Source organism: Staurois parvus, unplaced genomic scaffold, assembly GCF_062004578.1.
Source record: "Staurois parvus isolate SC_StPar_1 unplaced genomic scaffold, SC_StPar_1.0 ptg000607l, whole genome shotgun sequence".
NCBI lineage: Eukaryota > Metazoa > Chordata > Amphibia > Anura > Ranidae > Staurois > Staurois parvus.
The window spans coordinates 1,625,039-1,651,145 of NW_028318403.1; the positions used below are offsets into that span (position 1 = coordinate 1,625,039).

The 26,107-nt window shown below is 42.6% G+C and overlaps 1 protein-coding gene across 3 annotated transcripts in view; it reads right to left on the reverse strand.

The window, feature by feature from the left end:
• The window catches only part of NECAB2 (N-terminal EF-hand calcium binding protein 2), a 355,097-nt gene that overhangs the window by 49,664 nt on the left and 279,326 nt on the right, over positions 1-26,107 (reverse strand). For all 3 annotated transcript variants that reach the window (XR_016315375.1, XM_089692863.1, XM_089692862.1), the window contains exon 6: positions 25,586-25,722. Coding sequence is in view for 2 of the 3 variants with exons in the window: in XM_089692863.1 (XP_089548989.1) it covers positions 25,586-25,722 (137 nt within the window). In the remaining variant the exon portion in view is untranslated. The remainder of the gene's footprint in view (positions 1-25,585; positions 25,723-26,107) is intronic.

The window sequence follows — 26,107 nt, forward strand, 5'->3', positions numbered from 1 at the left end:
GCTCTGGCACTCCATTTTGTACCTATATGAATCATCAAATGAATACATACTATCAAGCCTGGGTGCTTCCACCAAGAGCACACCACAGTGGATTTTGGGTCTGGCAATGCCAATTTCAGTCCTGACTTTAGTAATCCAGCTATGTGCAGGGTGTAAATTAAAGTGATAGCAAAGTCAGTTTTTTTACTTGTACCTTCAGGTAAGCCTATAATAAGGCTTACCTGTAGGTACTCTAAATATCTCCTAAATGTGCACTGTTTAGGAGATATTTACTTGTAAAGCAGCAATGGCGGATGCAAACTGAAGGAAAGGCATGCCCTTGCCGTTCCTTCAGAGCTGTGTGCCGTAAAAAGTCATCGCGGCTCGGCCATTCATGATGCTGGAGCCCGTGAACCCAGAAGGACCAGGTGAAGATGGAAGCCCTGTCAGCGGTGACAGCGCGCTGCTGGAGGGCTTCGTTTTAAGGTAAGTTTCATATAATGTGTTAGTATGCAATGCTTATTTGCACATTATGACATTGCCTTGCAGGGGAAACGTTTTTTTTTTTTAAGTACCAGGTTTACTACAGCTTTAGGGGTAAGCGATGATACCGGTGACAAAGCAGTGACATAACCAACATTTCTGGAAAAAGCCACAGTTAGTGGGACCTTTAAAAGTTGGGCTTAGTGAAGTAGGTGTGGATTTGCACTATATATGTAAATACAGATTGGAGTTTTGGTGGAATAGGCTACGTTCACCTTTTGAAAAAATATAATAAAAGCACATTTTTTGCAGACACAGAATGTGCATTTCCTATTTTTTCTTTAAGGAGCCTTCAGAGCATTGCACCCGTGATCAGGAGATCGTGCGTGCAATGTCAGGTTCCTGCAGACTCTCAGGATAGCTGACTGCCCATACCTCAAATGGGCAGACAGTTACATGATAGTAGGACGATCAATGAACTACAAGAGTGCTCACTGGCCCGCTAGTAATTCAATGAAAACTACAATCCATCAGCCACAATGGCTACTGATAATTGAAGTAAAGGGATGGGCGCTGTTCAACTGACCACAAGAGTCCAATGTTGATGAAAAGCCTCAGCTGCCATTCTGTCCACGCCCTCTGACGTATTTCACCCTGCCCACCAGGGCTTGGTCACAGAAAGGCTGGGGTCGGTTGAGCAGCATCCATCCTTCACTTGTATTGGCTAACACTGAAATCGTTCGGACTCTTGAGACCCACGCGGTTGCGCTGGTTTCAAATTGTGCCAGAGGGTTTGGGGAGAAGATTTCCCCACCTGCTGTCACAGGAAAGGGGGGAGATAGTGCAGATGTTGGAACATGTTATATGGTCTACTCTAAAATGGGTGGAACATGTAACATGTTCCAAAGATGAACTTATTCTTAAAATGTCCTGATTTTTTATTCAGTTTTGGAAGATATGACTAGTGCTTGTATTTTGTTCACTCCAAGAAGTATGACTTTTCATCAGTCATCTATTCAAAGCAGAGATTTCTAGACACATGGAATAATCATGTATGTTATCTCCCCACCCCAAGGAAATGGCTCTACAGAGAGCATTGCATAATATGTTGTTTTAGTTTTTCTTTATTTGTAGCCCATCTAGAAATCGTATAGCATTATGTGCATTTTTGGCAAATTATAAAATCAAGTTTCTGATAGTTTAATATCATAGAAAGACGCAAAATATAATTCATTTTAGGTGGTCAGGATGACATAACAGTGATGTACAGAATACAGGTGAACCCAATTCTAGCTTTTGTAGAGCTTGTGGTAGAAAACATCTTTTGTCCTAAATAGAAGTGGCATTTTTAATATCTCTGCCGTTATACCAAGGTAGTTACCATAGTTACATTAAGTGAGTTCCATTTCCATGGAGACACATGACCCAGACAAAATTCTAAAGGCTGGTCTTCACATTGCCGTGACTAGTGTGACTATTGACAATCTTGGCTTCTCTCACCAAGCTCCAATCAGTGTCTTCAAGGGCTGCATTCATTCTATAGACGTACAATCCACAGTTGTAAGAGTCCTGTCTGTAAGGGAAAAGTGTGAAAGCCCTTTCCATGAAGCTATATAACTATACACATGATATTGCAGGACAGAGAATGCTCAGGCAGATGTTTTGCTCAGTACAGATGACCTGTACTGCCTGGTGGTCCCGCACACATGGTTCTGGATCCTCGTTCAGACAAGGCCAAGTTTGTCATATATCCAGGGATGCTGCACTTTTCCATTCACAATGGCTGGGTGGGCCTGGCATGTGTAATCAGAGGGCCTGGCTGCCTGAATGAGAAAGAATCATCCAATGACATCAGGAGTAAAGATACAGGCATGGGACAAGGCATATGGCAGCAGCAGAGTTGATCAATACAGCACAATGCTGGATCCACTGCACAGGTGAGTATATGAACTGAGTGTAAACTTGGATAACACATAAATCCGGCCATAGATGGATTGAATCTTGGCCAGTTCAGCAGGGACTGGCCAAGATGTTAACCATCTATAGGCAGGCTGGTTGTACCCAAGTCAACCCATCTATTGACTTGGGTACAACCAGCATGTCAGATGTTTTGCATGCGAATACTGCTGGTGGCTATTGTCACAAGTTAGCCTGCAGTTTCTTGTTTGTGTATTCTTACCTACTTGCGGTAGTGTTGTTCCTGATCCCTTTCACATGTTTGGTTTGTCTGCACTCACCTATGGACATCGTCTGCTGTTCTCTGGGTTTTATCTCATTCCCTTCCATCATTTCCTGGCCTGCCTCCATGTTTGCCTGCCTATATAAGACATGCTCAGTCTAGGCCACTTTGCCTGAGCAATGTCTTAGTTGTCTGAGCTCCTGTGTGTTGCTATCGCCTGTATCCTGCATTTGATTACTCGTGTACTGATCCTGGCTTTGTTCTCTGACTGTGCTTGTTTTCCGCCCGTCCTGACCTCGGCTAGTCTATCGGATTCCATTTGTCTCCTCCCATTGTACTCTGTGTATGTATGAATCTAAGTTAGGGACCTTGTACACCCCTTGAGGGTTAGGGACTGATGTGAATGTACAATATACAGTTGTGTTCAAAATAATAGCAGTGTGTTGAAAAAAGTGAATAAAGCTCAAAATCCTTCTAATAGCTTTTATTTCCATACACACACATGCATTGGGAACACTACACATTATATTCCAAATCAAAACATGAAGAAAAATATATCAAATTTGTGTTGTTCCTCTGAAAAAAATTGAAGAAAAGTGAATATTAGACTGTTCAAAAAATAGCAGTGTTTGTATTCTTCTTTACAAACTCAAACATTCACTATATAAACTGAAAAATGTTTGAAGATTTTGCTTTTCTTTGAATCACTTAATGAATATTTCGTTGTATAAGCACTGTTTCTGAGAACTGCTGTACATCTGTGTTGCATGGAGTCAACCAACTTCTGGCCCCTGTGAACAGGTATTCCAGCCCAGGATAATTGGACTACATTCCACAGTTCTTCTCTCTTTCTTGGTTTTGCCTCAGAAACTGCATTTTTTATGTCACCCCACAAGTTTTCTATTGGATTAAGATCCAGGGATTGGGCTGGCCACTCCATAACGTCAATCTTGTTGGTCTGGAACCAAGATGTTGCACATTTACTGATGTGTTTGGGGTCGTTGTCTTGCTGGAACACCCATTTCAAGGGTATTTCCTCTTCAGCATAAGGCAGCATGACCTCTTCAAGTATTCTGATGTATTCAAACTGATCCATGATCCCTGGTATGCGATAAATAGGCCCAACACCGTAGTATGAGAAACATCCCCATATCATGATGCTTGTGCCACCATGCTTCACTGTCTTCACAGTGTACTGTGGCTTGAATTCAGTGTTTGGGGGTCGTCTGACAAACTGTTTCCGGCCAATAGACCGAAAAAGAACAATCTTACTTTCACCAGTCCACAAAATGTTGCGCCATTTCTCTTTAGGCCAGTCAATGTGCTCTGTGGCAAACTGTAACCTCTTCAGCGCGTCTTTTTTTCTACAGTAGGACTTTGCGGGGGCTTCTTGCAGATAGCTTGGCTTCACATAGGCGTCTTCTAATTGTAACAGTACTCACAGGTAACTTTAGACCTTCTTTGATCTTCCTGGAGCTGATTGTTGGCTGAGTCCTTGCCATTTTGGCTATTCTTCTATCCATTCGAATGGTAGTTTTTCGCTTTCTTCCACGTCCTTCAGGTTTTGGTTGCCATTTTAAAGCATTTGCAATCATTTTAGCTGAGCAGCCTATCATTTTCTGCACTTCTTTATATGTTTTCCTCTCTCCAATCAACTTTTTAATCAAGGTACGCTGTTCTTCTGAACAATGTCTGGAACGACCCATTTTCCTCAGAATTTCAGAGAGAAATGCACTGTAACCAGCATGTACAACATTTGCTGCCTTCCTTCCTTAAATAAGGGCAATAATTGCCACCTGTTTTTCAAAGAATGAATGACCTCACTAATAGAACTCCACACTGCTATTATTTTGAACATGCCCCTTTCAGTTAGTGATTCAATTACATAGAATCAGCAGCATGCATGTCATGGCTGTTGGGTCTGTTGGATTTCTATTACTCTACTACACCTGCTAGTAAATTATTTGCCATGTAGAAATATAATTTCTACCAAAAACAGTGATTGATCAGGTTAGTGATGTCTGACTGCTATTATTTTGAACACAACTGTATATGAAAAGTACTGCATAAATTGATGGTGCTATATAAGTACTTATAATAAAGATGTCCCAGATGCCCTATGGCTGCAGGTACCCTCATACACATGTTGTTGCGCTGCTCTAAGCTTCACCGCTATTTGGAGTATATTTTCATTACCCTAAATACACTTTGCTCCACACGTTTTGCTTGACCCAAAAGCTGCTCTCCTAGGAGTGGTCCTGGAAGATATTCTTCCATCTGATGCACAATTAATGTGGATTAGATCTTTATATTTAGCTCGTAAACTCATAAAAATGGATCTCGTCAGCTCCACGGACATGCAATCAGTGGATAGACGTGATTAATTTTAACTTATGGAGGGAGGAGTTGACATATAAACATAGGGGCTGCACTAAAATATTTCACACAGCCCCAATGGCTGGATTCTAATCTATCAACTCATTCCACAATGTCTGGGAGCTGTTTTGGGGTGTTAGGTAATTGCTCTGGGAAGTTGAATGTCTCTCTAACTGAGATGCATTGTATGAATCTTTGATGTGACTTATTGACAGTATTTGGAATAGAACTTATCGCTGTGAGTTTACAGCTTTAATTCAAGGTCTCTTACATCTGTTTTGGCATGATCTCAAGGTAGTATGTGCTATTTGTACTCTGTATTTTCTATTTCTTTGGATATCTCCAGGATGCTTCTATTCATACTGCAGATGTGTGTTTCTGTATAAGTTTTTGTTGTTAAATGAAAAACCATTTAATAAAAACTACCTGATTAAAAAAAAATGTTGGGAGGGACGCATAACAGTTAGATGCCACCGTGTGCAAAGGGTCTTAATCCGGCCATTGATGGAGCAATTTTCTTTCCTGCGACCCGTGGTTGCAGGAAAGAAAATTACTCCACTCTTTCATCACAGAGTCAATGTTTATGGGGGAATCCCTTCCATGGAGCAGTTGTGTTCTCCCAGAGGGGGGGTGGGGGGAAACAGAAACAACACCTCCTGAACTCAGAACAAGGGTGGAAGGGAACCTTGAAACAGTTCCACCAATGCATGGAAGCTTGGTGTGCTCTCTTTTTGCTTCACTTTACAGTAGGGGGGTGGGGGGAGCCGTCCCCACTGGGAGAACACAGTGATGACTGCTAGTAGCTATAATAGCCACTAGCAATAATCACGTGTAGAATCCGACAGGCTGGTTGTACCCAGGGGCGGACTGACCAGTCGAGCACTGCCCGAGGGCCCGGGGTCAGTAGGGAGCCCCATGAAATGCCCCTGGTACTTTTTATAGGCTTTTTTGGGTGTGCTTTGAGTGTGGGCAAGGACACAGGGGCCCCATGATCCCCTATTGCCCAGGGGGCCCCATGAGTTGTCAGTCAACCCCTGGTTGTACCCAAGTTGATTGATCTTTAGTATATTCAGCCTGCCCACACATAGTTCGATTCCCTGCTGAACCATCTGAAATTCGAACCATCTAAGGCTGGATCTACTGTAGGATCACATCTTGATTCATACATCTCCTTCCTATACTGCTCAAACAGTGGCACTATACCACAGGTGTCAATCTGGCGGCCCTCCTGCTGTTGCCAAACTACAAGTCCCATGAGGCATTGCAAGATTGACAGTTAACAAGCATGACTCCCAAAGGTAGAGGCATGATGGGACTTGTAGTTTCGCATCAGCTGGAGGGCCACCAGTTTGACACCCCTGCACAATACCAAAATATAACACAATCTGACCTCTTCTTAATTGTGCATGTTTGTGTACAAAGCCAAATCTGTCACAGATGTTTGGAAAACTTGCAGTGGGGCTGTCTAGGATTGTAGATGCAAGGGTCATAAATACACAGAAATCATTGCAAATCCTTTTCTAAATGAAAGGCAGCTGGATTTGTGCCTAATTCCATCTCCATCTTTCCTGATAAATCCCCCCGATGTGCACATTAAAAATGGTATATACGTTGTCATAATCCTATACGGTATTAAGCTTTAAGTTTAAACATCCACATAAATTCATTGTGGTTTTAATGCTTATGTAAAGTACCAGCCTGTTAACTGAAAGCACTCTCCATACACCCATTAAAACTAAAAGTTTAAAGTATGGGATGTTCAAAAAAAAGGTGAACTTTACTTCCCGAACATTAATATGTTCATTCAGTCCTTAAGCAGCCTGTCCCACATACTATTTACTGTGCTTATAATTTACCAAGCGAACAGCAATTTTTTTTTAAAACAACTTATGACAATGAATGGAAAAGGTCTTACCAGTATCTTGGAAGAAAAATGCTTATATTCATGAACACAAGAACTACATTTGCAAATTGAGTGACTGCATTTTTACATATCACATACTTACTGATAATAATGTATGTCAGTTTCAAAAGGGCTTTGCATATAAGCAATTATACTGTCTCCTTTACCTCCAATCCTAGAGATGGCTTAATTACTGCTTATGCCATTATTTGTATTACTGGTATCAGTACTGTACTGAGAGATGACACTTAGGGAAGAAATATAATTAGATGTTAGACTTATTCTAGGATTTCTTGAACTGATGTCATATGCAGATCAAAGGTCACATATGCATGAAATAGTATAATTGTATATAATATATACAATCTGGGGAATAAACTAAGCTTCCTGCACCATTATAATGACAGAGGAAACTGTCAGAAGTGGTGGGTACCACATTAAGACCCCTTTCACACACGGCAGACACTGATTTGATCAGTAGGTGATTGGTCCACAGATCTCCTGCTGATCAGAGCAGAGCAGGCGGATGACAGGTCTATGTCCACTCAGTTTATGCTGAGCGGACACAGAGTCAGCTCTGATTTATGGCAGTTGGGTGCAAACGGATTTATGGCGGTTGGGTGCAAATGGACCACACCAACAGTCCTCCAATCCACCTAGATAGAGGGGGACAGATTCCCTTTTGGGGACCAGATATGATTGGAGGTAGGTGGATGTAAATGGACACAAGCAATAGAAGCTTTCTTTCTACTTACCTAACCTAAGTACCCTCCTGAATAAAGAACACCGAAGACTTGGGACTTTAAGTGAGTAAAAAGTAGGCCTCCTGTCCCTTTAAGCATTTCTGACACCAGAAGGTGGGGCAGGGTTTAGGGTCATGTGACCGCCATGATTGGCTGTAACAGTGGTCACATGATCAGAAAGCTCTCGATCGCAAATAGCGATCGGGAGCTTTCTGTGCCATAAGTGTGCATGTTCTCAGCACATGTTTATTTGCATTGGTTATGCAAACATGCAAGCCTCAGCGTCAAGATGCATATTTTTGTACCGCTGACGCCAAGGAATTCACTTTTTTTTCAACCTGTTCAACCAACTCAATGATTAGTTAAAGGGGGTGGGGGTGCCTGGATTTCAGATTCACGTGCATTTTTTATTTACCAATGATTTTTATTGAAAAGTTTTCAAAATACAAATAAAATCAAAAGACAAATGTCATGATATATCACAGGAATAAGACTCAATACTTGTAGCTGCATGAAGCACATTAAATAAGCATTAAGACAAACATGACAAATGTTGTAGAACAAATACAAATTGGCTCACCCAACCACATTACACGGAGTGAGAAAGGACATAACAAAGTAAGAAAAGAAATAAAGAAGAATAAGAGAAGAGAAAAAAGAAGAGGCTAAAGAAGGAGTAGAAGAAGAAGAGGAGTAGAAGAAGAAGAAGAGGGCTACCTCGGGAAGGATCAAGGTACAGGAATGTATTGAATCCATGGGTCACACGTTTTGTCAAATTTAGTAGTATTGTTGTGTAGAATACAGGTAGGTTTGTCCTTGATCATGATCCAGTTTAATTCATTTCTAACATATTCAAGTGCAATAAGATAATTCTGCCAATGTCTAGCTATAATAATTCCTGCTGCTAACAGCATATAAGTAAGCAGTTTAAGGGAATTCTTTGGTATCGTAGTGGGATATTTATGGAAGGGGGCCGTCTCCGGAGCCGTACAGACATTCACCCCCGATACCATGTAAATTAAATTAAACCTGGATCCAAAATCTAGTTACTACTGGATATTGCCACCAGATGTGAAACATAGACCCCATCTGGCCACAACTCTGAAAGCAATGGGAAAGTAGGCGGATGCACCTTCGCAATCCGAGTTGGGACCAAGTACCATCTCAGTAAAGATTTGTAATTCGCTTCAATTAAGGTGATGTTGACAGAAACTTTTGATAATGCTAAGGCTATATCTCGCCAGTCTGATATATTATAACTGATATTCAGGTCCCTTTCTCATTGGTCCATACAGAGGAGTTTACAACTCGGATCGGCGAGAAGGGCATACACCGTAGAAATACGGCCTCTAGAAAAATTGTTACCTTGACAGGAGATTTTGAAAGAGCTAAGATTGGCTGGTTCATCCAATAAGGCAATTTTTGAGCGGATAAAACAGGCAATTTTATAAAATGTAAAAATTGGGTGGGAGGCATCTTCTATTTATCTTTAAAATATTGAAGAGGGTAGATTCAGGCACCCCCAGAGGAAGTCACCTATCCTCTGTAACCCTTTATTGATCCACCATTGGAACGCAGACGGGACCAGGCCAGGTATAAATTCAGGATTACAGAACACAGGGCTAAAGGCTTGTGCAAGGAGGCTAGGGATTTGTAATGGCGTACCCTATCCCAGACCGACAACAAAAAAGATAATGAGCAAACTATTGGCGCTTTATAAATACTGTATAATAATAATAATAATAGGAGGGTGAGATTGACTAGGAAGCCAAAGTAGAGCACCAACCGCTAAGGGATGACAGGAGAGAGCTTCAATAGAGACCCAAAGGGAAATAGATCCCATAGCGATAGCATAGGTCAATTGTGCAATTTGGGTGGCTTGGAAATATGTGTAAAGATTAGGGAGGCCAATCCCACCATTTCAATTACATGCATTTTTTTAAATGCAAGTAGTGTAAGTACCTGAATTTGACTTGGTATCAGCCTTTTGTAAGCCAATGACAGAGCTGAGGCTGGGAGAGGAAGCAAATCAGTTGTGCTGCAGTGTTCATGTGCCAACAAAAGAGGTGCTGACATGCTAACAAGAGACATGGTTGTGCTGTATACCAGAGCCATGTAAAATCAGGTCTGGATAGACATAATACATAACTTTTGACAGGTAAAACAGCGTCCATATATGTCTTCTATGTATTTAACTGTTTGCCTGGAATTTAGCTTTAAACAATCATATAAAATGTTGGCCTGTGTCTCAATTCCAGCAAATTACAGTAAAAGTTCCATCTGAGATGCAAATGCTGTCCCCCATGGGAGCACTGAGCTATTGGGGACAATGAAATATAGTCTCAATATAATACTCTACAAACTAGGTTTGCTGTGTATTACCAACTGAGGACTCTAATAAAACATTATTTTATATTGCTATAATTCAGTGATAAATCTCATACTGAACTTGTTATCATTCAAATTGGTCTTAGTCCAAACTAGAATGTGATCATCTACAAAGTGGTGACCTGCGACAATAAATGACAAATGATGGGGAAGGCTATTATCAATAAACACATGGAAGTGTTCAAACAACCCAAATAAAAAGGGAACAATAATGGTGCAAAAAAAAAAAAGAGCTGTACACCAATGGTGATATATTTTTCATATGTAGCCCATCCCCAGAGGAGCCGCTGGACATAATGTCTCTGTGTAATCGGAGATGACACACCTGGCTCACCGTGCACTTACTGACACACTCTGGTAGTTGTAATAATGTATTTAAACAGCAACAATCTGAAAAAAAGATAATTAGTATGTCAAAGAGCACACAAGCAATAACACAATATATTTTGTATTAAGGGAATAATAGCTAAGCACTAGCAATGCTCTTTTCTTGCAATATACAACTTTATGGGTAGCCTATGCTTAGTACCAAGAGGGAAAAAAAGGCTAATTATTGTGGCTAAACAGTCCCTTCCTCACTGGCCAGTGATAGATGAGATAAGCACATTGGTCGACAGTGGTGAGGCCCTTTAAGAAATAACACAGTCTCCATAGGGAATAATGTCAGCTTTCTGAAGTTTTAGCTCTTACCAGTACGGCGCTCACTCACACAATCACTATGCATTCACACAGACTCAGTTTGGTATAATTTTAGTCAGCAGAGTAGGTTAGAACCAGACACTGCCAAAATGGCTTCTCTCAGTGGTCTCCTTAAAGATGGCTTCCTCATTTCTGTATTATTGAATGTTCAACTAATAGTCTTCTTTAAGATGGCTGCTGTATTTGTACACAAACAAATGTTCAACTGAATTTTGTCAATTCTACAGAACAGCATCAATAAAAAGTGGAAAAACAAAAGTCCACAGCAACTATAGTCCTGGCTACATATACTTACATTGGCAGCATTGCCAAATGTCCTGATTTGGCTGGGATAGTCACAGATTTTAAAAAGGTGTCCCGACAAGACCTTGTCCCGGGCTGTGCCCCGGAAATGAAGGCCGATCACAGACACCGTGGATGATCTGGGCATACCATGTATGATCTGGGCATTCCCCTGTATGACCTGGGCATACCATGTATGATCTGTGCATACCACCATGTATGATCTATGTATACCCCTGTATGATCTGGGCATACCACCATGTATGATCTATGTATACCCCTGTATGATCTGGGCATGCCATGAATGATCTGGGCATACTATGTAGAATAGGCGCATACCCCTGTATGATCTGTGCATACCATGTAGAATAGTTGCATACCCCTGAATGATCTGTGCATACCATGTAGAATAGCTAAATAGCACTTGGGCCATGCAAACAATAATAATAGTGACAATAAGTAAATAATTTGTGAGGTGCTAAATCCTTGATTGTGAACTCCGTAATAAAGTGACAGGTGTTCCACTGTGCTCGGATTGGTACCCCACATGGATTTGCACTCACCGTCATCCCATGACCACCTATCTCTAGGATGGTCGTATGCGCTTTTGGGACTATCCCAGTGTGCAACGTTGTAATGGTAACCGGTCTTCCTTCACAGGCATTAAGCAACGTTGCTAATGGTAACCGGTGTTCCTTCACAGGGGCTATATCAATACCAAAAATCCTCCTCGGGGATCTGCATCCGATGACCCTGACAGGTACAAACCACATGTCAGGGATCCCCTCGATCCCCGCCGCGATGGTCCCGGCGCAGGCGCAGTATGCCGCCCTGTGCAGGGACGCGGGCTCTAGGTCCGGGCCGGCCGCGGCGCGTGAGTTCGCGCATGCGCAATAGGAGCCGCGGCCGCCCGCTGGGCACCAATGGCAGCGCAGGGCGCGATATTTAAACGGCCCTGAGCTGTCATTCAGTGCCTTCTGGTCTTGTCCTTGCCCTGTATCCTGTATCTGAACCTGAACCTGTAAGTTGCTGACCCGGATTGTACCTGACCACTGCTGAATTCTCCTGCCCAGACCCTTGCTTTGCCTGGCCTCTCTTCCGTATGTCCCCTATTGGATTTGACCTACTGTTGATGACCTGGCGTGTGACCCGACTATTCTCTGCCCGCTGCCTTGTACCGTGCTGTCCTCCCAGTTACCGACCCGGCTTGCCTGACTCTGCACTTGCTCATCCATCCATCCATTCCTCTCAGCGGGGTTCCCAGACCTCCTCATATCAGGCTCTCTCCCGTGGGAGCCCCTGGCGACCACCCCTACCACTGACGGGTGCCCTCAGTAAGCACGACCTGGTCCCGGGGTACTCCAAGTCCATCCCCACCATCAGGGGATCTGGTGAACAAGTACTCTGGGACTTAGACTCCGTGCGCTGGGGACGCCTGATTAGTGGAGTGCTAGTGGTGTCGCCAGGCGGTCCCTTACAGTACCAGAAGGCCATGACTGAGCCTAGAGGAGGGCCCTCCCCGCTGGAAGAAATTTGCAGGCATCTATCTAACCTGACGCAGGCCGTAGCAGCCCTGCAGGATAAATGCATGCAGCTGGAGCACCGCTTCCAGACCTGCTCCCTATCTGACCCAGCCCCACAGGCCCCAGTTTCTGCACCCCCGGCTGCTCTTGAGCCAGCATCAGGGGCCTCCGCCCCGCTACCTATGGCGGAACCCCGGGTACCCCTACCGGAGCGTTTTCACGGGGACCGCACACGCTTCAGGTCATTCCGTGAGTCCTGCCTCCTATTTTTTGAACTTCAACCCCGTACCTTTTTGACCGAATCAGTGAAGGTGGGATTTATAATCTCACTGTTGCAGGGCGAACCCCAAGATTGGGCCCATCGGTTAAGGGGAAACAATGACCCACACCTAGGAACAGTCAAGGACTTCTTTGAGGCGATGGCCATCCTATATGATGACCCGCAGCGGGCTGCTTCTGCCGAAGCAATCTTATACACACTCCGACAGGGCCGTCGGGCGGCCGAGGAATACGCCTCAGATTTTAGGCGCTGGATGGGGGACACTCGCTGGAACGAGTTTGCTTTGTTGCACCAGTTCCGCATGGGGCTATCAGAACCCCTAAAGGATGAGCTGGCCCGGGTAGAGGTTCCTGAGTCATTAGAGGACCTAATTGCCCTGACGATAAAGATTGACCGACGACTGCGGGAACGCAGGTTTGAGAGGTCCGACCAGGGTCGTGGAAACAACTGGGGTCCATTCCTAGGCCCCAGCCAACCACCTAGACCAAGTATCCAGAATCCACTCCCAGGAGATGTTCCAGAACCCATGCAACTAGGCCTGGCTCGACCCAAATTATCGCCAGAAGAACACCAGCGGAGACGCTCGCAGAACCTCTGCCTCTACTGCGGGGAAGCCGGTCATATGGTACGATCCTGCCCTCAGAAAATGAGTAAGTGTACCTCTTTTTCTTCCTTGTCTATTGGCAATGTCAGTCCTTCCCAATACTTAGTTGTACCCCTCTCCTTTCAGCTCCCCGAAAGGACCGTGGAAGTGACAGCCATAATTGATTCGGGGGCATGCAGTTGTTTTCTGGATTTAGACTTTGCTCGTCAGCAGAAAATTCCCCTCCAACCCAGAAAGAGGGGTTTTAACATATTTTTGGCCGATGGTTCCCAGATAAAATCAGGAGTGGTTAATCAGGAAACTCCCCCCATTGCCACTACCATTGCCAACCAACACCGGGAATTCCTCCGCCTGGATGCCATTGCGTCACCTCTGTTCCCAGTCATTTTGGGGCTCCCTTGGTTACGGGCCCATAACCCCCAAATTGACTGGGAAACCGGGTCAATCTTGTTCCCTTCCCCATACTGTCAGGAACACTGCCGCACTTCAGGCCCGGCAGGCCCCCAGGTCCTCCTATGCTCCGAGGGGGATTCTGATCTGAAACAGGTTATTCCCACAGAATATCATGAATTCCTGGACGTGTTCAGTAAACGGGGAGCAGATGCCCTGCCCCCCCACCGCCCGTATGACTGTCCCATTGACCTGTTACCCGGCTCTGAGATTCCTTTTGGGCGAATTTTTCCCCTATCGGAACTCGAATTGGGGGCCCTGAAGGAATACATTGAGGACAGTCTCCAGAAGGGGTTCATCCGTCCCTCCACTTCGCCAGCAGGGGCGGGGATCTTCTTCGTGGAAAAAAAAGACAAATCTCTGAGACCATGTATAGACTACCGGGAGCTGAACAGGGTCACGATTAAAAATCGTTACCCATTACCGTTAGTGCCAGAGTTATTTCAGAGCCTGAAGACTGCGGTCATATTTACTAAACTTGATCTAAGGGGGGCGTACAACCTAGTTCGCATAAGGGAGGGGGACGAGTGGAAAACCGCGTTCCGTACACGATTTGGGCACTTTGAATACCTGGTCATGCCATTTGGTCTGTGCAATGCACCAGCCACATTTCAGCATTTCGTAAACGATATTTTTAGGGATTACCTGGACATTTTCGTTATCGTTTACCTGGACGATATACTGATTTTCTCATCCTCCCTGAAGGATCACAGGATACATGTGGCAAGGGTGTTGGGGCGGTTACGTCAGCATGGGTTATACGCCAAGGCAGATAAGTGTTGCTTTGAGCAACCTAGCATTACGTTCCTGGGGTTGATTATCTCCACCGCGGGGGTCGCAATGGACCCTCAGAAAGTCTCGGCGATTTTGGAGTGGCCGGTACCCGCGGACAAGAAGGGCGTCCAGCGGTTTATCGGTTTTGCGAATTTCTACCGGAAGTTCATTAAGAACTTCTCGGGTCTGGTCTCCCCCATAACTCAGTTGACCAAGCTTGGAACCCGGTTCAGATGGACGCCGGAGGCTCAGGAAGCCTTTGAGGCCTTGAAGAAACTCTTTACCTCGGCACCCATTCTGGGCCACCCGGACGCTGCCCTGCCATACATCTTGGAAGTAGACGCTTCAGAGAATGCAGTGGGGTCCATCCTGTCCCAGCGAAAGGGCACCAAGGAGTTGCTCCATCCTGTAGCGTTCTTCTCAAGGAAACTTACCCCAGCAGAAAAGAACTACGATATCGGCGATCGAGAGTTGTTGGCCATCAAAACAGCTATCGAAGAATGGAGGTACCTGCTGGAAGGTGCCTCGCACCCCATCTTGATCTTCACTGATCACAAGAATCTCGAGTACCTAAGGACCGCCAAACGCTTACGCCCACGGCAGGCAAGATGGGCATTGTTCTTCTCCAGGTTCATTTTTCACATCACGTATAGGCCCGGATCTAAAAATACGAAACCTGATGCACTATCTCGCATGTTTGAAGACTCCAAAGAAGATCCGGTACCTGATACGATTCTGTCTGCAGGAAATTTCTTGGCGCTCCAGACGGACCTTCGGTCCAAACTATTGGAGGCATCCACGGCCGCGTCAGTCCCAGTTGGTGTGTCCCTCCAGAACAAGGGGGGACTCCTATGGAAGGATGGGTTGGTCATGGTCCCTGAAGAGGTCCGGACCCTTGTCCTGGGACATTGCCATGACCACCCGATGGCGGGACACTTTGGCCCAGCCAAGACCCTGGAGCTTCTCCAACGCTCTTTTTGGTGGCCAAGTATGGCCAAGGATTGTAAACTCTATGTAAGATCCTGTACCGTCTGCCAGAAAAACAAGCCATCGAGGAACAAGGCTTGGGGACTGCTGCGTCCCTTGCCGATTCCTGAACGACCGTGGCAAGGGATCGCAATGGACTTTATAGTCGAGCTCCCACCGTCCCAAGAACACACCGCGATCTTCGTGGTCATCGATCGATTATCGAAAATGGCTCACTTTGTACCATTGAGGAGGACTCCGTCTGCGTCCGAGACTGCGCGACTATTCATCCAGGAAATCGTAAGGTTACATGGAATCCCGGAGGACATCGTCTCGGATCGCGGGGTCCAATTTACATCTAGATTTTGGAGGGCCCTGTGCAAGGCCCTGGATATCAAGTTGTCCCTCTCCTCTGCTTTCCACCCTCAGACCAACGGACAGACCGAGAGGACAAACCAGACCCTAGAACAATACTTGCGTTGCTACACATCCTTCCTTCAAGATAATTGGTTACCACTGTTACCTTTAGCGGAATTTGCATATAACAACGCAAGCCATTCAGCGACAGGGCAATCTCCGTTCTTCTCTAATTACGGATTTCACCCTGTCTTTCTTCCTGATTTGGTCTCTGAGTGCCCAGTTCCGGCAACGCAAGACGCATTAAACTTCTTCTCCTCGAACAACAAAGTACTACAGGAAGCCATCGCTCGGGCCCAGGAGGATAATAAGAATGCATATAACAAGAAACGAAGAGGGAATCTGGTGCTGAAGCCTGGGGATAAGGTCTGGTTGGCAACAAATCTATTTGTATGAATTTCTATTTCTGCATTTCATTATTTTAAAAATGAAATGCTATATACTGTACGTAAAGCACTGGGAAATTGTAGGTGCTACAGTGGATATAAAAAGTCTACACCCCCCTGTTAATATCTCAGGTTTCTGTGATGTAAAAAAATGAGATAAATCATTTCAGAACTTTTTCCACCTTTAATGTGACCTATAAACTGTACAACTCAGTTAAACAACAAACTGAAATCTTTTAGGCAGAGGGAAGAGAAAATAAAAAACTAAAATAATATTGTTGCATAAGTGTGCACACCCTTAAAGCGGAGTTCCACCTAAAAAAAAAAAAAGTTAGCAGCTACAAAAACTGTAGCTGCTGACTTTTAAAATATAGACACTTACCTGTTCTTCAGTCCAGCGGTGTCCTCAGCACCGCTGGTTTCACCGGCTGTCTTCTCTCCCTGGCGCCGGCATCTTGAGTGTGGGCAGCTGGTTGTGACAGCTTGCAGCTTCACAGCTGGGTGCCCACTGCGCAAATGTGAGAAGTGCTGCGCTTTGTGAATGGCCCCGTAGTCTTCTGGGACCTGTCACGTGTCTCAGAAGACTACAGGAAGGGAAGAAACCTTCCGCTTCCGATCGCCTGGGCGATTGCAGCTGAAGTGGGAGCAGGTACCTGTCATATTCGGTACCCGCGCCCCAAAGGTGCCAATCCTTAATGGGGAGCGGGGGACAAAGGCTTAAAGCAGAACTTCCCCCTTTGGGTGGAGCTCCGCTTTAACCACTTGCCCTCCTGAGGATATACCCCCTTTCCTGACCAGGCCATTTTTTGCGTTACGGAGCTGCGTTACTTTGACTGACAGTTGTGTGGTCATGCAACGCTGCACCCAAATGAAATTTATGTAATTTTTCCCCACGAATAGAGCTTTTTTCGGTGGTATTTGATCACCTGTGCATTTTTAATTTTTTGCGCTATAAAAAAAAAAGACCGACAATTTTGAGAAAAAAAAACAATATTTTTTACTTTTTGCTATTACTATTGCTATGTCCAGCAAAAAAAAATAAAAAAATCTAATTTCGTCATAAATTTACGCCAAAATGTATTTTGCGACATGTCTTTACTAAAAAAATCCCAATAAGTGTAAATTAATTAATTGTGAAAGTTACAGCATTTACAAATGGCGGTATATATACTCGAATTTTTAAGACATTTTTTACTAGTAATGGCGGCAATCAGCGACTTATAGCAGGACTGCGGCGGGCTTTCTGACACTGGGGGGGAACTGACTTGGTGTCACTGGCATCCCCAGTGACACCAATACAGTGATCAGTGCTAATAAAAAGCCCGGACACTGTGCTACCCACATGGAAGAAAAATATATTTGAAATACATTTAAAAAATATTCTTCCCAAATATATTGCCGTATATTTGAAATGCTACAATTTTGGTCATATTCAATATATTTCAAAATATATTTAAATTAAAAATAAAATTATATGTATATATATATACACACTGCATGTTGAAATGCATTTTTATTACAAAATATATGAAACATATTTTTAAAAATACTTTTCAAATATACTGTATGTCTTTAAAAATACAAATCTACAATTCTGGAATGCATTTACAAATATATTTAAAAATATATGTTAAAATGACTTTTTTATATGTTAAAAAAAATCTGAAGAATATATTTAAAAATATATACTTTAAAAATATATATTTTTAAAATATATTCTTCAAATTTTTTTATGGACTGCCTGGGTTCTTTTGGTACAGCTATCTTAAGAGACCCCAACTTCAGTGTCAATAGTGCATCACATTTAGTCTTTGAGCAACAGTCTTTTCAGAAAAACCATAGAAAATGAAGATGGCAATTTTGGGTCAGAGACACCAGATCTACCTCCATACCCAGGCTGGCCTGCAGATATGTCTGAACTCATGAAAATTCAGGGACCTCTGCTGCCATGAATACCAGACAATATGGTGGTCCTGGAGCTCCATTCTGTGTCTCTTTTGCACAAGTAAAACCACATAGCAATGCTGAATATTTAGCTTTATCTTACATTGCCAGCTGTGCACTAGATCTTCATTTTTTTGTCTTTGGGCTTGCAAGCACTTTTGTGTTCATCTGTTCCAGTATTGCGAGTCTCTTTTATGTCTTTCTAAACGACTGCAGTCAGCAAAAATTCTCACAGTCTTTATAGATAACATAAGAAGAAGCTTGCGGAAGAGTAATTGCAAAGTTTCTTTTTTGTTTTATTGCAAAGTTTCTTTTTTGTTTTATCATTGTCAAATACTGAGGTCTGTGTTTTGGCTCCCTTGTTGTAGAATTTGAGTGGTCCTTTTTGTACAGCCAGGTTGAGTCCAGCCTGAGGCTTAAAACTTTTGTCTGTAATCCGCAACATAGAAACTAACTTAATGGGTGCCCTTGGGAGCAGGCAGAACAATAAAATGATTCTGTAAGAATGTGAAACCCCTCAGAATGCAATTCTGAGTTAGAATGGAAAGTATCTTTGAGTATGCTGGGAAACCGTGAAATGAACCAGGCTGCAGGGAGTCACCTTGGGCTGATGCAAAACCATTTCTGTGAGGTTGAAGGCTTCCAGCATTCTAAAACTGGGTGATGTTTTCTATCTACATACCTAAGCAGGCAGGTTGAGGTCGTTGTCTCACACAAAAATCTAGTTGCATTGTCTTCAGTTTTCTCAAAATACATAATGATAATTTAAAGCTTCTAGCATCATGTAATGCATTATTTATTTTTGTGCCTTAGAATAAATCACCATTACTATTAAAATATTTCAGCTAACACTCCTTGAGTTCCAAGATGAATTGTACAATGTATAATCCATGATAAAGTGAATTCTATTTTACAACATATGTTTCTCTAAAATGTCTTAACTTCATGGATATTACACTACATTTTACTAAATTCTACCTGGTAAATAATGATAAAAGGTCTATCTTTATTACATGTGTTGTAAAAGTCAAATCAAATGCATTTTTTTTTAGAGCTAAACAGTTTGTTTAGCTGATATTATATATTATACAGTGAGGAACAGAAGTATTTGAACACCCTGCGATTTTGCAAGTTCTCCCACTTAGAAATCATAGAGGGGTCTGAAATTCACATTGTAGGTGCATTCCCACTCTGCGAGACAGAATTAAAAAAAAAATTCAGGAAATCACATTGTATGATTTTTAAAGAATTTATTTGTCTTGCACTGCTGAACATAAGTATTTGAACACCTGAGAAACAGCAAGAGTTCTGGCTCTCAAAGACCTGTTACTGACTGTGCCTTTAAAAAGTCCACCTCTACTCTACTCATTAATCTAATTTAGTAGCACCTGTCTGAGCTCTTTAAAGACTCCTGTCCACCCCACAGTCAGTCAGACGCCAACTACTACCATGGGCAAGACCAAAGAGCTGTCAAAGGACACCAGAGACAAAATTGTGGACCTCCACAAGGCTGGAAAGGGCTATGGGGCAATTTCCAAGCAGCTTGGTGAAAATAGACCAACTGTTGGAGCAATTGTTAGAAAATGGAAGAGGCTAAAGATGACTGTCAGTCTCCCTCGGACTGGGGCTCCATGCAAGATCTCACCTCGTGGGGTATCACTGATGATAAGAAAGTAGAGGAATCAGCCCAGAACTACAAGGGAGGAGCTGGTCAGTGACATCAAGAGAGCTGGGACCACAGTTTCAAAGGTCACTGTCGGTAGAACACTACGCCGTCATGGTTTCAAATCATGCATTGCACGGAAGGTTCGCCTGCTCAAGTCACCACATGTCCAGGCCCATCTGAAGTTTGCCAATGACCATCTGGATGATCCAGAGGAGGCATGGGAGAAAATCATGTGGTCAGATGAGACCAAAGTAGAACTTTTTGGTCTAAACTTCACTCGTCGTGTTTGGAGGAAAAAGGATGAGCTGCATACCAAGAACACCATCCCTACTGTGAAGCATGGGGGTGGTAACATCATGCTTTGGGGGTGCTTTTCTGCGAAGGGGACAGGATGACTGCACTGTATTAAGGAGAGGATGAATGGGGCCATTTATTGTGAGATTTTGAGCAACAACCTCCTTCCCTCAGTCAGAGCATTGAAGATGGGTCATGGTTGGGTCTTCCAACATGACAACGACCCGAAGCACACAGCTAGGATAACCAAGGAGTGGCTCCGTAAGAAGCATATCAAGCTTCTGGAGTGGCCCAGCCAGTCTCCAGACCTAAATCCAATAGAATATCTTTGGAGGGAGCTGAAACTCCGTGTTGCTCAGGGACAGCCCCGAAACCTGACAGATCTAGAGGAGATCTGTGTGGAGGAGTGGGCCAAAAACCCAGTTGCAGTGTGTGCAAACCTGGTCAAGAACTACAGGAAACGTTTGACCTCTGTAATTGCAAACAAAGGCTTCTGTACCAAATATTAACACTGATTTTCTCAGGTGTTCAAATACTTATGTTCAGCAGTGCAAGACAAATACATTCTATAAAATCATACAATGTGATTTCCTGAATTTTTTAAAAAAATTCTGTCTCTCAAACTGAGAATGCACCTACAGTGTGAATTTCAGACCCCTCCATGATTTCTAAGTGGGAGAACTTGCAAAATCACAGGGTGTTCAAATACTTCTGTTCCTCGCTTTAATTACTGTAAACGATCTGCCATGAGAAAGGAAAGTTGTGTCTCACTCTAACATGGAGACTTAGGGGTTGATTTACAAAAACTGGAGAGTACAAAATTGGGTGCAGCTCTGCAAATAAACCAATCAGCTTCCAGGTTTGTTGTCAAAGCTGAAGTTAGAAGCTGAGTGGCTACCATGCACAGTTGCACCAGCTTTTGCACTCTCCAGTTTTAGTAAATCACCCCTTATGTAAACCTGCTTTGAATGTTACACTGTGGGGTTGATTTGCAAAAACTTGAGAGTGCAAAATCAGGGGAAGCTGTGCATGGTAGCCAATCAGTTTTTAACTTCAGCTTGGTCAATTAAGCTTTGACAACAAACATGAAAGCTGGTTGGAATCTGATGCAGAGCTGCACCAGATTTTGCACTCTCCAGTTTTATTAAATCAACTCCTGTGACTCTTCAATGTTACCTCTGACCTCATTTTGCAGTATAATATACTTACTATATTGTGTAAAGAAGGAACAGGATCACGTTGTGGAGCAGATGGTGGTCCCCTAGTCTCACATAAGGATAGTTGGATCTGGGCTATTTCCAAAGGTTGGGTGGTCATTTAGGGGTAGAAAAAACAAAAGTGAGGACTAATTACGACCCATTATTCACAAAGCAGTTGAGGAGTATTGTCCTGCGAGTGTCAATTAAGACAACCATATTCTTTAAGTCCATTGGTAGCGTTGCCTATAATTAAGGCCCCTTTTAAAAGATAACTATGGATTTACTTGGCTACTGCCAAGGTCAAGAGTGGGACACCAGTGCATATTAGTCATTTAAGGGAACAAGAAAACAAAAGAGTAAAGCAGCATTTTTTTCATGACCTGGTAGTTACAAAGCAGTTGAGGGGTATTGAAAAGCTTTCCCTGAGGGTTATATTATTGCACCTCAACTACTTTTTTGAAACTTGCTGGTTCTCTTGCCTATAATTGAGAGATTTGCTATGGATCTGATTGGGTCATTACCAAAAGTCTTCCTTGGGGCACCAGCCCATATTGGTAGTCCTTATGCCATCCTGCATCCAGAAGCATTTCCTCCTTAGAAACATGCCCTTTGAGATTAAAACAAAAAAGCTGTTCCACATGTTTTTTTTCTGTACCCAAAATCCTAAGGGAATTTTGATGGAACAAGGAACTCTTTTCTTGTCAAAGGTAAAAGCTGTAGATGGATGAGTTAATTAGTTCCTTCTCCTTTTACTGTTCAGTTGGGGCTGGTCTAGGACAACCTTGGCTTAAAGGAAGTTGAATGACACTATCAAAAAGTTCTGTGGGGGAAATCTCTGGATTGGTGAAGGTGAATAATGAAGCAATGGCTGGCTTTGTTATTATATTTTTAATGGGCTATTCATTTGTGTCTTGCTATTTGTTAGCTGGAGGTCTGTTTTAATACCTGACCCCTAAACCACAAACTATGGAACTTCCTCTCTACACTTAACACCTAAAAACCAAGCCCTAACACAAAGATATCCCTTAAACAAAACCTCAGCACTACCTAACCCTCTTTTTTGCATATCTACCTCATTCTACCATTGGAGCCTCTCCTTATCAAAAGCATGCAATGTGGAGATTTTACCATGAAATCCGATTTGCATTCTACTTTTGATTTATATATATTTAGTAATACTATAGTTCATAGTAGAGGATCTATCCTATGTTATGGATGACCTGGACAGTGATTGGGAGGTCACAGCTTCATGTGCACTCACCTTTCCCTAAATATAACTGATCAGGACTGGGACTGGGTAGAGGCAGGTGAATTATAGCAGGATATTACTAGTTGCTGAAGACAAAGCAAGTAGAGTCAGAAAATATTTAAAGGAATAAAGGTATGCCTATAACTTCAATCATTTCACATTGTACTCACAGGCAATATTTATAGTCCCTAAAGTTGTGGAACACTGGTGTATGATACTGTAATAAGTATACAATTCAACCTTTTTAGCATCTCTCTCCTTAGTGTCCCAAAGAAAACATGGTCTTTTTGGTAGAAATGTATCTGTAGCAGACTATATAATCCTTCCTGTCACCCAAACCAATTTGGAAAAAAAGAAATCCTATGGGGCAGTCACCTTCATAGACACTTACCCAATTCACTCACTCTCTATCAAGGAAATTAACAAATTACATCTACTAGCAGCTAGAACTGTAACAAAAAGATCTTGGCTCATTTCATATTATTTCCAAATCATGAAACAAATTAAACTAAGTAATGGTCAATGAGACGTTACCTTGAATTTTTTTGGGCAGACATTCAATGTGATTTAGGAACTTAGAAAACATAGGGGTCACCTTGGATGACAACCACACATTTTATCTTTCTCTTTTTAACCAACCATGCCTAATTCTATTTAATATTTCAACAATACGCACAACAATATCATACTCTTCATATATTTATTCTGCTTCAGCAATGTATACTACTGGCTTTGTAAACCCTCCAGCCAATGTGTTAATAATGAAAAATGACTAAAATACTGTAGTTTTGTCTCCATAAATTGACTGAAATTGAAAGATATTAACATGTGAACAAAAGCAATTTGCAGGCTTTGGTGACAGTAATAGGTGTTGTTTTAACATACTCCTTTTTTAAAATTTTGGATCATTTGGGGCAAAGCTGATATCTTGTTGACTCGTTTGGGAAGTTTCTATTCACTTTCTGCATCACTGCCACTGAGACAAGACATGAGACCTCTCCATAAATGCCAGAGACAACAATGAACACAGAAGTCTCCGTTACGCTGGCAATGCTGGACTGATTTAGGTTACGTTCACACTAGGCTTGTTAGCAAGCGTCAGACAGGCGTTTGGGAAGCGCTTTTACCGTTTCCCAAACGCCTGGGAAAATTCTGCACATTGCAGCACATGGTGTTGTTCAAACGGGACGCCTCTGGTCGAGTCAGGAGGAGTTGAAGCCTCCTATTCAAGTCTATGGTGCCGCTCCACCATTCAAACTTCATTATAGGCATTTGTGGGGCGTTTTTACCGCTTGTCAAACGCCTAGCAACTGCTGCTAAACCGCGCATGCAGAGTTTACGGAGCATTAAAAACGTTCTGCAAACACTGGACCAACGCTTGTCAAACGCTATAGGGGCGTTTGGCAAGAGTTGGAAAAACAGTCAAGTGTGAATGAGCCCTAAGTTAACCAGCTGAAATATGCTGTGTGGTTGGCCACGTCCCCAACTTCGGGCCCAGTATCCTTTGACTGAAAAAACAAAGGAGCTGGATGGAAAGTTGTTGGTGAACAGTGGCTGCAATTATTTAGATGCAGCTGTTGTTTGGGTATTCTGACATTTAGTAGCATTGGATGTATGAATACAATAGCTAAAGTGAGAGATTTGTCCATCTGAGCTGTATAGCATGGATGAAGGAATCTGTTTTTTGGTGCCAATGCTGTCACAGGAGGTAAGGTAAAGAATATTGTATATTGCTGTCCTTCTATTTTGGGGGGGGACCGATACCTTTTCGGGGCATCTCACCTTGATTTTTGTAAGTTGTCTTTTTGATAAATAATGACTAAATATTTTTTCTACTCATTTGTATAAGGAATCATGAATGTGTAACATAATAATTTTTTTGTATATATATCGGAAAATACTTACCTCCTTCCTGTTCCTGAAGAAGTTGTGTAATCAACAAAATCTCTTTGATCACTGACATTGAATTTTTATTGTGGATACTAGGCTCTGTACTTCTACCCAGAGAGCATTCTTATTGAGCCAGGAAGGTGTTATTTCCATTAACAACGTGTATTTTTATTAATGAATGGCATTTTATATTGAAGACTTTTGCACAGTAACATTAATACTGCATTTTATTGGAGTGTTCTTAAGCCTTTTTGGTACCGTTTAAAAACCCAACTATATAAATATGTTTTTTAGTTTATTTATTATGCTGGAATGTTGGTACAATTTTGTAAAGATTTATAAATCAGGGTCCACATGTCCATTCCCCTTTTCTTTATGATAAACTATTAAATACAGGGACTTAAAACCCAAGAATTACTAATTATTTTTCCACTTTGTCTTTAAACGTTTTATCACTGAATTTCAAATCAAAGGTATTTTTCTCCTTTAAAAGAAAACATGGGCTATGCAAAAAAACCCCAAAAAACACATTATACTAACCTAGGTGCATGCAGCATGAATCCGATGCTGCATCTGTCCCCTGCTGGCTATGCAGTGAGAACTGAGCAATCAAACACTGCTGATCAATTAGTTCTCCATCTCTGCTCTGAGCAGAGAGTCGTGACTGTCTCCAGCTCTCTGCTCTGCCCCTCCAGCACTCACTGGTGCGCCGGGCTCCAGCAAAGATGACAACACAGAGAATGTCCGTCAGCTTTAGCACTGCCAAATCTATACAGCTCATTGGACAGGGGAGGACAGGCAGGTAGGTAACTTAACAAAGCATGTCCCTTGTGCATTAAATCCCTGCCTGTTCACCCATTTTTATTTTTAGAATAAAGTTCCACTTTAGGAATATATTTCATTTAACTGACCTGATTTGATTTGTCTGCTCGTCAATGGCATCAACAGCACTCTCCACAGAACTGAGAAGTGACTGGATCTGATTGGCCGTTTCCTTCAGCAAGAATCTTGTTACAAACTGATCAACATTGGTACCTTTTTCATACACCTGAGAAAGAAAAAGGGATGATTAATCAAGAGTCCGACAGCAATTAGTATGGGCAGTAACTTGCCTGCATCTAATACATATACTCAGGCATTTGCTAGTGCTGGAATATCTAGGCAATGAACCCAAGATTCCTATTTGTAACACATTTCACAGTAGTAAAATCTTGGCAATGTCTATAAATGTGCTTTTTAGCACTGATTTAAGCTGCAGGCAACACTTAACCACCAGTAAAACCATATAATTTATAATTACACCAAAGGAGCAAACTCATTACTCTGTGTGCACTCTAGACAAAAAGAAATTTAAACAATCACATACTGTGCATTTAACATTATTTCTTTTTTTATTGGTATGTGCTATCAAATAATTATTTAAAGTGGACCTG